Here is a 15,982-nt window from a genome sequence, read left to right as displayed (position 1 = left end):
GCAAACGTGATGACATGAAAGGGAGTTGGAGCTCCAAGTATAAAACTCCAGCAGGCGCACAAACCCACGCAGCGCGCGGACTGAAGGACTGCATCACTGCTGCTCTTCTGCCGAATCCACCCATCATCATCATACTTATCATCCAGCATGAGCGAGGTGAGCTTTCCTCATACCATAACCCTCCATGCACGATGCATCACTCTACTGTAACGAGCTTACGGGGTTTCCCTAGGAGGAAATTCTCTTTCAATGTTGGGGTCAACTGAAAATACTACCACATTAAGACAATGACTGCAACTTGCGTTGATAGCAGTCACATATTTCCATGTTTGCTGAGTTTGAGCGCGTTTTTCTTCTTCACTACAACAGCAAACCCGTTTTAAAAACTGAAATGGTTAACCAGCCATCAAAACACCATGTATCAGAGCGCGACGGATTGTGAATATTGTTTTGTTGCAGCGCGCGCGCTGGCAGATTGTCGAATCAGCATTAACCACGCGATGATTAACGATGCAACAAATGACAGCTGTCCGTTAAGACTCGACCCTAACCTGGGATGACACGGAGATAGTTTATGTATGATAAGCTACTTATTTGCTCTCATGATTTTTTAACTCGAATTTTGTATTTTAGTATGCTTTTAAATGTAAAATATACACTAGGTTCAGTGAAACATTTAATTCTTGCAGTTTTCTCTAACAATGGAGCCACCTCACATTTTTCACCTGACTGGCACGTTTTCAGCACAAGTAGATCTCGGAGACATCTATTTGATGCCTGCATTTACATCGGCAAGATGTATTTTTTAGAGTTTGCTCATCCTCATACGTCTCTAGGATGTATCCTAGATGTCATAGACATTTAGAAGATGTCCTTAAGATGTTTAAGATTTAGAATAAAACTGCTTAACGTTTATGAGATGTTTTTACACAGCAGATGCTTTTAGCAGACATCGATGTAGGCTACCTGTGCTATATGGTTTCAGGATTTGAATTGGGGCTAAAAACAAATTTGAGTTTTAATTTGAGCTTTTGAAACACACAATCGCAGTAGCTTAGGCTATAACCAATTCGTTCAGGGAATTTTTTAATAAATTGTCTAAGTTTACAGAACAGGTCTAAACGTCAACAATCAACAATCAACACTATTGAACCGAGCATCGTTTTTTTGTGGACTTGTCTGACTCATAATGATCCGGGATAACAACTCACTAACTGTTTTGAACTTGTCCGATTATTATCCCCATAATTAGCATATCACCCATAGCCCATACCCGATATCGCCATTGATAACAGAAATCGTCATGTTATAGACTATTCGCATCCGGGATTCACGGAACTCATGACGAATCGAGTAAAAACAGTGTAGTCTAAAACGATAACTATATAGATAAATAATTATAGGTCTATACATTTCGGTATTCTTCATACATCTGCCTATTTAGGTCCAAAATGCTTTCTTGCTTTGTGCTGAATCGCAATAATCGTAATAAACAAACCTGTGACTTACTGGAACGTTTATTAGGGACCACGTGATGACGCAAATTGCAGCTAATTCGGTTTTTCTTTGAGTGTTCGAATTCGAGAGAACCGATACGCACAAATGATTCGGACTTACCACTACTCCCCCCTGCGCGCACTCGAAATGCCCGTAGCGCGCGCTCGCGCGTCTTGTCTTTGATACTGAGCGCGTGCGTGCGTATGTGCATAGTGCGCGCCGACCCACTGCAGCAGCCGCTTCACGCACAGCAGGATCAGGGAATGTTATATAAATGATTATTATGGTCTTGTTTAAAAAACATGCCTTAATGTAGGCTATTTGCCAAAAGAGCTTAATCAGGCTTGTGGTGCTCTGCTCATTTTCAAACCAGTCTGCTGGCCCATTCAAGCATATTTGTCAGTTAAATGAACAGAGGGAGCACATGGAATCCAGAAACGCTGGATAGAGCAACACAAGCTGGGAACTCCTCCACGCAGGTGCTTGTGGAGTATGGACTTCATACAACAGTCTTGAATTATTTAAGGTCTTCCCTTGAGTTCCATCAGTAGGCTACTTTCTTCTCACTGAAGAGCCAAAGGAAAGATTTTTCAAAGTATTTGACTAATTAAGCTTTTAGATTGGCTGAAGTGTTTACATGCACAGGAAGATTGCAGGACTTTCAGAATGTGGGTGGGAACAAGGGAAAATGCAGCTGGGCAGAATCCTATCTTTAAGAGTAGTTCACCCGAAAACTACAATTCCTTAATTATTTGTCATCATGTTGTTCCAAGCCTGTATGATTCGATTTGTTCTGTGATAGGGTATATATATATATATATATATATATATATATATATATATATATATATATATATATATATATATATATATATATATATATAATGTATATAAATAAATAAATGCTGGGCAATCGATTAATCGAGATTAATCACATCCAAAATAAAAAGGTTGGGTTTACATAATATATGTGTGTGTTCTGTGTATACTTATTATGTATATTACTTATATTATATATATTATTCTTATACAATTAAGCTGATAAAACTGGTTAAGCTGACCATGTGTCCATAATATAATAGTGTGTATATATATATATATATATATATATATATATATATATATATATATATATATATATATATATATATATATATATATATATATATATATATATATATATATATATATATATACAATCATATCTCAATATAGCTCACATATTTGCGTACATTTACATTTTGAAATTACATTTAATTTACAATTGGTACATCAAACGACCTTGAATTGTTTACCTGACTTTCAGTGAAAAGCAGCTTGCATTTTAGTCGCACGAATCACATGAACCATTTACTTTCATTTTAGGGTTTGATATTCCCTCTTTCAAGGTGAAACAAAGTAATGCAGCTTTTAAATGACATAAGGGTGAGTATAAAATATAGAACAATTAGTTAGCAAAAAACAGAACAGCTGTCCTGTCATGAATATGTCTGAATTAGTGGGTGAGCATCAGCATTAGGATTTGATATGTTTTGGTGTGTAATCTCTTATGCCTGAAATGTGCTCTCTGGGACATTTACCTGATTAGGTGTCTGAGTCATTCTGTTTCAACAGGCATTTAATATATATGCCCTGAAAAAACACAGCACAGCGGGATGAGTTCAGACAAAGAGATCAGGATTGGACACAATCAGTGGTGACCTTGCTGACTGCAGTACGGATTGATTGGTCTTTCCGACATTTGAGAGTGGAGAAATCACTTTTTTTTTTCTCGTTGCCTTCCCATTATTCCCAGAAAAGCTACTGCTGTTCAATTGGTAAGCAAATCTGTACATTACAAAGCTACAGAGACCATAGTAATAAATCCAAAAGGTCCAGATTTGGAGGGAAGACCAGAGATTGAAACGCTGTCCACACAGAGATATTAAGCGGATTTGTAGATGACTTTTGTTGCTGTGTAGGATTATGTAACACAAGATGGATTTGTATCTAGACCATAATAGGGGTCGTCTTCTGACACCTGGAACAAAGGCCGGCTTCAAGTGCTCTTGGGAAGTTCTCACATGCGAGTCTGGAAGTCGTAATTGCACTGTGGAGTGCACTCAAGTGGTTTTTGAGCAGTATCATATTTTTTTTCCCTGTTGTTTCAACTTACAAATGCTTAAAGTATCTTTAACGTCCTCATGAAATCAAAATCAATCTTTTTTGCTTTGTTCGCACACATTACAGGTCTTAGGGTGAATAATTAATCTGTACAAGTTAATACGCAGAAAAAAAGGGTTTGCTGTGGTAATCTTTAATCAAAATCTGAAACGATGACGGCATTTTGACAGCTTGGGTTTGAATATCCTTAACCACTCCCCTCCAACCGTGAAGCTGGGCACACACTGTGCGATTTTCGTCCGATTTCGAGCCAAATTTTGATCTGTGTGACTCTTTTTGGGTAGGGCCGATTTTCAGGTTTGTCGCGTGTCGTTTGTCGTGAGGTGTTCGTGCAGTGTACAGGGGGAAACGAGGCGCGATAAACCTCTCCAGATCGGCAATCGGATGGTCGGAAGAATTTCTGGCATGTGGCCGCCCCTCGTGAGGTTATCGCACAGCTGAAGCAGAGCTACGAACTGATTGCCATATTTCCCCCTGCTTTGGCGCCTGCGAGAAATGCAGCAAGAAAGAAAACGAAAAGAGGGAGATCTTTAAGTTCCCTTTCGAACGGTCATTCGTACTGCGTCGACAGACGCACTGGGAATTTTCATTCTCGAATATACTGAAGTAATTTGTTAAATCACGCAGTGCTACTACCCAGTCAAAACAGTGTCGAGACATCTCGCACGCTTATTGGCTGGCCAGTGGGAACTGCATGAACCAATGGCAGAACAACGTAATCTGAGCGAACCAATGGGCCCGCGAAGCTGAGTGCAAAGGCCCGCGAAAGGGGCATATAAAATACGCTGTAACTGTCAAAAACGTCAGATTAATCTCCTTCAGCAACGATCTACACCATCGAAATTACACCTCTTCATCGAGAGTTGACGAGCAGTTTGTGTTATAAAATGGATAAGTCTTCCAAACGTGTAGCCTATCCAGCGCCTCTTTTATTCAGATTTACATACTTGTTTCACTTCACATGTTATTTATTTATTTACTTTTATTTACTATTATTTAATATTTACTTAATTTTACTATCACAGGAAATTAGAACCGTTGTCCATAATTTGCACAAAAGTCACGTCGCAACTCGCAATATAGATTTTTCCCCGTTTTAAATCATGAAGGCGAGTCAGTGGATATCACGCAATGTGCAAACTTAAATGTGCGCGAGAGTAATGTCAGTAAAAGTCCTCAAACCCAGTCAATTCTTCAGTAAAGTGAAAGTAACATCTGACGAGCTTTCGGTGCATATTCTCACAGCGACAACGAGAGATAAATCTACTTTTATATTATGCTGATGAAGTATAACTGCCTTTTTCTTAATATTTCTCTTGTGGCCCATATTAGTGAGACCTTTAAAAAAAAAAGAAGTATAAGCCCATTTCGTGTTAAAAAAGTTGTTTTTGTAATAAAGCTGCTCTTTTCATTGAGACTGATATTATTGTATTGTTCTGACATTATAGACTGAACATAGGCATTATGAAATTGTTGCGGGGCAAATTAAATGTAGGCCTAATATTAATTTAATAATAAAAGTAGGCCTACCCTAATAATTATAATGATTATTTTTATACATAAATTGGAAATGCTAAATCCTCTTGATATCGTTAGCTGATTTGACCATATTAGTAGCCTACACTATGGTCAATCGTCGTAACTACGGACGGGGGTTTTATCGTGCATATTTCACTCGTACAGTGTGAGCAGACAAGTCGCGCTCGACCAACGGACCACACAGTGTGAGCACATAAACCGTGAGCTTTGGCTTTACATCGCATGCGATCTACTCGTACAGTGTGAGTAGGTAATTTTGTTGAAATCGTGTAGAAATCGCACAGTGTATGCCCAGCTTTAGTCTGCTATGAGCGAGAGATGGAGAGGAGGAGCGCTGAAGTAAAACCCTGCCCTCTATTCAATATTACCTTTCACTTGGAAATACATCACAGCATTAAAATAAAATCAGTTGCAACTTTCGGTTCACTGGGACTTTAATGCTAAAGAGGTATCTGCTGCTGAGAATCATGGGAAATGTAGTTTTCTCATTTTCAGGCTAAATGAGTAGCATTTTTGGCAAGCTGTGCACTCATAGTCATTAGTCATTTCGACATGGTTAAAATATTAATGAAAACAATATATCTCAGCATATTTAAAGGTTATTATATTTAAAGATTTTACAAATGTTTATTTGTAAGCAATTTATATGCACAACAATTTAAATAAAAGATAAATAAAAAATAGATGATAGTTTAAGCATGTCATAATGACTAAGACATGCTGCTGCACAAATAGCATATATAAATTTACCAATAGCAGATTTATACAGGTGGAGCTAGGGAAGGTGGAGGTTTTCAGAAGAACTTTGAAAGCGTGCTGCAAACGGCTACAACAAACACTGATCAACTATTTAAAGGTGGGGTAGGTCACTTTTAGAGAGGCTGGCAATGGCGAGCTAGCTTTGAAATCATGACATCCCACCCTCCCTTCAGAGTGCCACAAAGCCACGTCTCCTCCAAAACACATGAACGCATACAGTAGGGAGCAAACAAAAGCGTTAAACTACCGCATGTCTCAAAGCACATAACGTTACAATGATAATGAACATAAACAACTTAAAGAACACTGAGCTGTACCACATGACTGCTGCAGTTTCATTTCGGCGTTGATAGTGTTGCCATTGAAACGCATAAATTCCAATTTCCATCTCTTCCAAATTACAGTAGGTATGGCGTGAACGTAGAATAAGCAGCATAGCATGAAACACACTGATGATGTCTGACATCTGCGCGAGCAGGGTGCGCGGAGGTTTGGAAATACATATGCTGACAGCCAGGTAGGACCCAATGCAATGATTAGACGGACATTTTATGGTCCTACGCCTTCCATAGACTATATATATATATACATTTAGACCACTTAACTTTTCATCTGCTATCAGGATGTGAAGATACTTTCAACCAGCATAATAAAAAATGCTTATGGAACAAATCGCCTAGTTCGGCTAGTTCTTTGTCTGCAGATGTAACAGGAACCAATCAGCTTGTGCCACATAGTTAATGATGTAATTGTCAGCAGGTTGCATTATGCTGCGTTCACACCAAATGCGAATAGAGCGTCAGGAGCGAGTGATTTCAATGTTAAGTCAATGGAAAGGCACGTTGACGCGCATCTGGAGGTCCTGCGCGCTTTGCACGGCGCGATAGACGCGATTCCGCATTATTCGCGCATCCAGTTCAGAATTTGATGCGAATTGAGCGTCTTGCGCTATAGATGCGAATGGTGCTTTTTGTGCATTAACGCGTTTGAAGCTATTTGCGTCTGACGCCCGAGTTGAAAAATTTGAACTTTGCCGTCAATTCGCGCCGCGTTAACCAATCAGGAGCCTGCTTGCTGATTTCACGTGGTAAATTGACGTGAGGAGAAACCCTGCATAATTTAAAAATACTACTATTGTGTCATAAAATGTAGTTTTAATACTTTTTCAGGTGAGAATGTAGTTCTTTAAAGCTTAAATCTGTGGTTTATTTATAAAGAGAGCGCCTATTTAAAAAAAATAATCTTGCGTTTTTGGAGTTGTGAGATCCAGGCGATCACTCAGCGCTCATTAACCCCGGCCTGAGCAGTCTTTCCTCGGCCAGTCCTTCTGACGTTTGCCGCTGGCTCTGATGTCCTGTAGTGGTTCGTCTTGTGAAATGAAGTGAAGTGAAGTGACGTGTGGCCAAGTATGGTGACCCATACTTGGAATTTGTGCTCTGCATCTACACACCTGGAGCAGTGGGCAGCCATATTGCTGCGGCGCCCGGGGAGCAGTTGAGGGTTCGGTGCCTTGTTTAAGGGTCACCTCAGTCGTGGTATTGAGGTTGGAGGAGGGCGCTGGTTATTCACTACCCCAATCGTTTTGACTGAGGGCAAAGAGAAGTTTCATAACTTTATTTTTTAAGGATATTTAAATATACATGCAGTGAAGATAATGTAGTGTGTTGTCTGGACCACATTTATGTGGCTATTAATGTTTAAAATATATTTTTAATGAAAATGAAAAGAGGCAGAGTGGTGTTTTATGACATATTTCTCCTGGAGCGCCTTGAACGCGCGTATATTTCGCTTCAAACGCTCGATTTATACGCGCGTCTATTTCGCTGCGAATGGATTCAAAATGTTCAAGCGTCCAACTAGACACGGTAGACACGATTTTGCGTTTGGTGTGAACGCAGCATTAAGGACCCATCAGTCTGCGCCATCTAGAGTTTCATGACAGAACTTGGAGTGTGTGTGTGTATACTATCTTTTTATATATATATATATGCTGGCAAAATGAGTCGCAATGAGAACATTTTCATTAACAAAAACTCTGTTAAAAAACCTTCAAAATTATGTATGATTTGTGTTGGAATCAGATAAAAAAAATGTATGAGCTACGCCTGTTTTGAAGTCAATGTCGTCAGCAAAGTCAATTATGAGAAAAATCGAGTTAAAGTTCTCTGAAGGTTCCAAAACAAAATCTAGCAACCATACCTTAAAATCCCTGGTAATAAACAAATATCTATAGGGAAAATATATATTCAAATTTTTTCCCCCATTATACTACAATTGTTTGATTAACATTAATGAGACAGACAGCAAACACATCAGATGTTTTTCCCCAACAGTTCACCAAACATTCACTTAAGACATAACAGATGATGTTTGCATGAATACTCGCCAAGGCAGATATTTTGAAATTCTGTAATTCTGTGTTAATGTGTGGAGATTGTGCGCACGCGTCGGATCTGTCAGTCAGCACGAGTAAGATCGTTTTGTTTACATCAGCATGGGTTTGAAAATCACATTTCAATGGTTCAAAGCCATTGAGAATTCGCTATGAATATTCACAAAGTTGAAATGCTGCGCTTTTAAGCGACACCAAACTTGTGCTGAGGGGAAGCGCCAGTCATCAAGAAGCAAGCAGAGAGACTCAGTCAAGCCTTTGTGCCAATAACGGCCATGCTGCTAATATCTGCAGTCTGTCGTTGATGGCAAAAGAGTTTATTGGTGCTCATTCGTCAAAGCGAAATAATTTGCATTTGCTGCTGTCGCATTGGGATGGCATTAGTGGTAGGGTTGCTGCGGGGCTCAAAATAATGCTGCGAAACTTTTAACAGATTGAGGGTTACCACACACAAAATATCTTGGTTACCCTTGTGTGTGCTTGATCTATTTGGAGCTACATCTGAACTGAGCAGCTCCATGTGCTGTGGTGAACACAGCTATGAACTTGATGGAGATCAAAAGCAACTTATGGCCCTCAAGGTGCAAACACTGAATGTAATCAGGCCTGACAATTGATTTTTATACATTACGGCCCAGCGCTTCTGCATCTTCCACACGGATAAAGAGGAAATGCGCGCTCGGCTGTGTGCATGGGGGAACCAGACTGCACACGCATAAACAACAGCCCCCCCTAAACGCACTGTACATGGCGGTCCGGGACACACAGTTCTTTTCCTTCTGCTCGTTTATGTCTTCATCCTCCTCTCGCCGCATTAAACATCCGACGGCGCGGCACTAGATCTCGGATCCCGCATTGCACGGGAGCAGATTTACGGTTTATTTCCTTGGTCGGTTGCCCTGAGCAGACTCAACAGCAAACTCTCCTGCGGAAGTCTCCTGCAACTCAGCACTGCACTTGTTTCCCTGATGTATCAGCAATGTGTACACAGTATTGAACCGCCTGTCAGAACCTGGAGCCATTATCGGCAGGAAGGGATTTGTACCGCTCTCTCCTCAGTAGAGGCTTGGAGTCTGAAGGGTTTGACATTGATTCATGGAAAGCGGCAGTGTAGAAATAGCAGCAAAAGAAAGGATGGTTGGCCGACTGTGTGCGTCTTACCTTTTTGATCCCCCGATCTGCAGATTAAAGGTGTCTATAAGTGAATTACATCCACCGTTGGAGAACACTGATGGGCAAATATGACCATACAGCATTTCTAAGACAGACGGTCACATGCAAATTTGATCTAGTTGCTGACACCAGAAGACAAATCGGCTAGTTCTTAAGCCAACCGCCCTTCAAAACAACTCAGTCACCTGAGGCGCTGTAACATTTACCAGCTGACACCGCCTTTCACTTATAAACGAAGAAGCTAATGACTTAAATCTGCATATAAATGACATATGTTACTCTGGCAATAGCCAACAATATGCCAAAAATCATGTTCCATGAAGATATTGTGTAAATTTCCTACCGTAAATATATCAAACATTTATTATCAGTAGTAATAGGACTTCATTTGGACAACTTTAAATGCGATTTTCTCAATATTTAGACTTTTTTGCACTCTCAGAATCTCGGCCAAACATTGTCCTATCCTAATTCCTAACAAACCATACATAATGGAAATCTTATTTATTCAGATTTCAGATGAATTTCAAACATTACCCCTATGACTGGTTTTGTGGTCCAGGGTCACATATTTAAACATCTTTTAACAAAAAATATCTGTTTTTTTTTTACTATCATATTTGATACATCAGGCTTTCATGGTTCATAGAGTATGATAGGAGAATATGGCGCTCAAAGAGGAAAAAGTCTCAAACTGGGCAAAAACATGCAATATTTTGGTGCAGTTGCTGATATTTGAATGGCCAAAATTAGCTTCTGATAGCTTGTAATGTAAATCGGTCGGCTCTTTATAACAGTATAGCTGACTACTTACATACAATGTATACAAATATCAGCGGTCACTCTATATCTCCCAATATTATTTCTTAGTAAGATATTTAAATGCTTAGTTTTATGATCAAATCTCTGTAGCTTTTAAGTCAGAGTGATTTTTTTTTAGTTACACTGCCTTTTTACTTGCATTTTGATATGTTGATAATTTAGAGGCCTTACAATTTTCTGCACCCCAGATTTGATTTATTGCGATAGCAATTAATAATTTGTTACAAAACAAAAAATGTGTAGTGTGCACCTGACTTCAGGTCCTGTTACAGTGAGGAAAATAAGTATTTGAACACCCTGCTATTTTGCAAGTTCTCCCACTTATAAATCACGGAGGGGTCTGAAATTGTCATCGTAGGTGCATGTCCACTGTGAGAGACATAATCTAAATAAAAAAAATCCAGAAATCACAATGTTTGATTTTTTAACTATTTATTTGTATGATACAGCTGCAAATAAGTATTTGAACACCTGTATATCAGCTAGAATTCTGACCCTCAAAGACCTGTTAGTCTGCCTTTAAAATGTCCACCTCCACTCCATTTATTATCCTAAATTAGATGCACCTGTTTGAGGTCGTTAGCTGCATAAAGACACCTGTCCACCCCATACAATCAGTAAGAATCCAACTACTAACATGGCCAAGACCAAAGAGCTGTCCAAAGACACTAGAGACAAAATTGTACACCTCCACAAGGCTGGAAAGGGCTACGGGGAAATTACCAAGCAGCTTGGTGAAAAAAGGTCCACTGTTGGAGCAATCATTAGAAAATGGAAGAAGCTAAACATGACTGTCAATCTCCCTCGGACTGGGGCTCCATGTAAGATCTCACCTCGTGGGGTCTCAATGATCCTAAGAAAGGTGAGAAATCAGCCCAGAACTACACAGGAGGAGCTGGTCAATGACCTGAAAAGAGCTGGGACCACCGTTTCCAATGTTACTGTTGGTAATACACTAAGACGTCATGGTTTGAAATCATGCATGGCACGGAAGGTTCCCCTGCTTAAACCAGCACATGTCCAGGCCCGTATTAAGTTTGCCAATGACCATTTGGATGATCCAGAGGAGTCATGGGAGAAAGTCATGTGGTCAGATGAGACCAAAATAGAACTTTTTGGTCATAATTCCACTAAACGTGTTTGGAGGAAGAAGAATGATGAGTACCATCCCAAGAACACCATCCCTACTGTGAAGCATGGGGGTGGTAGCATCATGGGGTGTTTTTCTGCACATGGGACTGGGCGACTGCACTGTTTTAAGGAGAGGATGACCAGGGCCATGTATTGCGAGATTTTGGGGAACAACCTCCTTCCCTCAGTTAGAGCATTGAAGATGGGTCGAGGCTGGTTCTTCCAACGTGACAATGACCCGAAGCACACAGCCAGGATAACCAAGGAGTTGCTCTGTAAGAAGCATATCAAGGTTCTGGCGTGGCCTAGCCAGTCTCCAGACCTAAACCCAATAGAGAATCTTTGGAGGGAGCTCAAACTCCGTGTTTCTCAGCGACAGGCCAGAAACCTGACTGATCTAGAGAAGATCTGTGTGGAGGAGTGGGCCAAAATCCCTCCTGCAGTGTGTGCAAACCTGGTGAAAAACTACAGGAAATGTTTGACCTCTGTAATTGCAAACAAAGGCTACTGTAAATATTAACATTGATTTTCTCAGGTGTTCAAATACTTATTTGCAGCTGTATCATACAAATACATAGTAAAACAATCATACATTGTGATTTCTGGATATTGTTTTTAGATTATGTCTCTCACGGTGGACATGCACCTACGATTACAATTTCAGACCCCTCCATGATTTCTAAGTGGGAGAACTTGCAAAATAGCAGGGTGTTCAAATACTTATTTTCCTCACTGTATATGATAGTCTGTATAAATATCTCCCACCATGTCAGATGGTACAGTGTCAGATGTGATCCGTTCCGCTTTAAAGCTCTCGAAATGGCCCCTGTATCTCTACGCCCGCTTTATAATGTCTGATGCATCACCTGCATCCGCTCTGTGATGAATTATGTCCACTGTAATATGTCTGCTGTTTATCACAGTCATGTTTGTGATTCACCATCCTCTCAAACCATAATCATTCTGACAACACACACAGATTCCGCTCGGATCCTGGGTAATCCCTCTAAACTGCCACAGAGAGTCCGACTCCAGCTCTGCCCAACCTCATCGGTTGAGCGGTAATCCCTGCAGCCGCTTTGAAAGGGAAATGTCACTGAACAGGATAGAAAAAGGGATGAATGAAAGAAGGCATATTAGTGCAAGAGGAGGATTAGATGTGGAGAGAGAGAAAATAGACCATTAAAGAGCCCATGAAGAAGATTTTACCCCACACTTCTAGTGTCTGGCTCAAGTCTATAGCTGCGTTCCAGTCCCTACACAGTGTTCACCTCTTCCTGCACACTGAGCATGGGCTAGAGGTTGACAATAGTTGACAGAATTTGGTTATTTGGATGAGAAAATATACTTTTTAAAATAATGATTTGCAATAAAATAAACAAATATTGATATTTTTTTAAAATATAATTATCCAAATATAATTAACAGTTTATTTGTAAGCAGTTTCATTAATAAAATGTCATTATTTTTGTGTATATATATATATATATATATATATATATATATATATATATATATATATATATATATATATATATATATATATATATATATATATATATATATATATATATATATATATATATATATATATATATATATATATATATATATATGATATATAACCAGCCTATCATATAACGGGCCCTAAAGCCAGGTGCATACTATATAAAAAAGATTTCGTTTTACTTTATTTTATATCAAAATAGAATAAAGACAATATATTATAGATGTTTTTTCGTTAGCAAATTCATTCCATATTTTATTATAAATGAATAAACAATGACATAAATTAATGAAATATTATAAATTATTATAAAATATAATCATAATATTCAATTAATCAATTTATATTTAATTTTAAATTACATTTAATCCATTAATATTGATAATAGTATTTTATATATATATATATATATATATATATATTGATTATATATAATTATCTAAATTATAATATATTATAATATTTATAACATATTTTATATGTAAATATGTATGTTTTGTTTTACTTTAAAGAGTATATTATAAACATGTTTATTTGTAAGAGAATTCATTATATATTTTATTATAAATGTATTAATAATGACATAAATTAGGTCAATATTATAAATTATTACAAAATTTAATTATAATATTCAATTAATCAATTTATATGCAATTTTACTTAATAATAATACTTATAATGATACTATAATATATATCTAAGATAAGATAAGATAAGGCGATTGTGGTGTACTTTTTATTTTCCAAACTGTTTCTCCAGGGTGCAAGAATCTGTGCGGGGGGAGGGGGATGTCGTTTCACGTGCTGGGGCAGAAGGAAATACCCCTGCAGTGTGTCCTCCTCTTATGTGAGGAAAGGGAGGCGCGTGGTGGGAGGCGCCTGGAGGCAGAGGCTGCTGCCACCGCTAATGTCACTAAATTTTTGATGAGGAGTCCATGTACTCGCCATCATTAGTCTTGCTTGGATTATCCCAGCAGGAAAAATAGTTTCCATTATCACAAAATTCATGTATGGTGAAAAAGTAAGTAATGAAACAGGATGTACATGTAACAAGATCGCCAATAAAAGCAGCTGTCAATCATTTTTACTCGTTTCCTCAAGTGTGATTAGCTATTCACCTGTCTTGCTCGGTTTTCCCAGTGTTTTCTCCCTGATTTCTCGCTCTCATTCTCTTTTCCCCATTGTAATGTTTATTCATTAGGCTTTCTGGAACAGTGTGTTACCTCAGCGCTCGTGAGATTCCTGGAGATAATATCGTAAATCACATAAACTCTTCTGCATTGTACGGCATATTATTTTAGTTGAGTCATAAATGCTGCTCAAACGATACCAGAGTGAAATGCCTAGATATATGCGTTCATATCTATATGTAAATTTGAGCCAGCACAAGAATAACTGACCTTTAGATAGTTAGTCAATGAATTGTCTTTAAAAGTGATATATGGGCACTTAAGCAAAATATCCAATAGGAATATATCAAATGTATGACTAGAATTTTTATTTATGTTCACCCGGGGACCAATAAATTGATAAAATTGTTTCATTATTAATATATTGTTCAACAGAAATGGTTTATTCTTAGCAGATTTTAGAGGACTCCTTTAATTAGCATCAGTTAGCCATTAGCAACTGCAATTAGCAATACTACACACATTCAGTTCAGTTCCTTATTTAACCATTAGCAACTGACAGCTAGCAATCCTGCACGATTCATTCAATATTTTTGACCACATTTAATATGAATGCTATGGAATACAAGAAGTTTCTGTGCCAAAAATCCTTATTTAAAGGTGCTGTAAGTAAGTTTTTCATTTTACTAAAGCATAAAAATACCATATTATGCTTGCAGATTTAGGAAACACGCTAAATTCACCTATAGGCTACTTGTTTCTCAAAAAACAATGCTACAGACAGTTATTCTATTTTGAATGTCAGAATGTCTGTTTTTGTTTTGTTTTGCACGTTGCCAGTTTACCCAATAGTATTTCGACACCCCAGGTTGCCAGGAAAACACATCATACTGTTGCCACGGAAGCTAGCAAACAAACTTGGTCAGAGATCACCGATTCTAAACGACCTAAAAAGCCTCGGCATCGTTCTAAAAATCTCTATAAACGGAAACACAAAACGCGGATAAATCAACTCATCAACTTACAGTGTAGCTTTCATTGTCAATTCCTCAAGCTGGCAACCCGTGTGAGCGTCGAGTCTGAGGGGGAGGGGCGGAGGAAGCAACGATCTCCAATATTTTGAATTTGGACTGCAGTACCTATTTCGACCAAGGCCGTAACCATGGTTCACCCCCGACAAACCGCTGCAAAACGTTTTTTAAACAGAAATGGTTGTGCGTTGGACACCCTGTCCTGATTACGCAAGAGTTGCAACTATGGCAGCTGAAGGCCTGTACACACTATGTACTAAATATCGCGCACGCTTATCGCCAGCGTTTTTCGGCGCGTCTTGAGTGTTCACACCCAAGCGATTTTCACTGGCGATGCGCAGAGTGAACGTGCAAATTCAGTAGATAGCGTTCCTGGTACACAAGGTGGTTTATGCACTTTATGCTTCTGACGCTCGCTTGTCACACAGAAGAAAAAGAGAGACAGTATTTACGTGCTTGTCAAAACCATAGACATATTATGTCTGTCCAAAACCATTCACACACTTTTTGCTAACTGGCAAGCAGCATTAGCTGTTAATCTTCTTCTTAGTCTACTTACTACTTCTTCGTCGTATCAATGCGTGCTCGGCAAGACCGTTTTGTCCTTGAGCGCCATCAAGTCGTGTTTTACTGTCACTTCAGCAGCTCCAGGCATGTGAACAAAAGCGCCGATCTCATTGGTCGGGCAGTCTTTAACGCGCCGTGTCAAAATAAAAAAACGAACCCGAGGCGTTTTTTATTTATTTACGCTTTTACGGCTGCCGTTTTGCGCGTCGGTGTGCACACTCACATTGGTGCCCTTTGTCACGAGGCGGTAAACATCGGCGATAAACGTTATT

General features: G+C 38.8%; 1 protein-coding gene across 1 annotated transcript in view; it reads left to right on the top strand.

The window, feature by feature from the left end:
- The window catches only part of pcp4a (Purkinje cell protein 4a), a 33,196-nt gene continuing 17,214 nt past the window's right edge, over positions 1-15,982 (top strand). The window contains exon 1 of the mRNA XM_079805457.1: positions 1-156. Within this exon, the coding sequence (XP_079661583.1) occupies positions 148-156 (9 nt within the window). The 5' untranslated portion in view covers positions 1-147. The remainder of the gene's footprint in view (positions 157-15,982) is intronic.

The sequence above is a fragment of the Gobio gobio genome (genome assembly GCF_949357685.1).
Source record: "Gobio gobio genome assembly, chromosome: 22".
NCBI classification, from domain to species: Eukaryota; Metazoa; Chordata; class Actinopteri; order Cypriniformes; family Gobionidae; genus Gobio; species Gobio gobio.
This window is presented reverse-complemented; position numbering and strand designations above follow the sequence as displayed.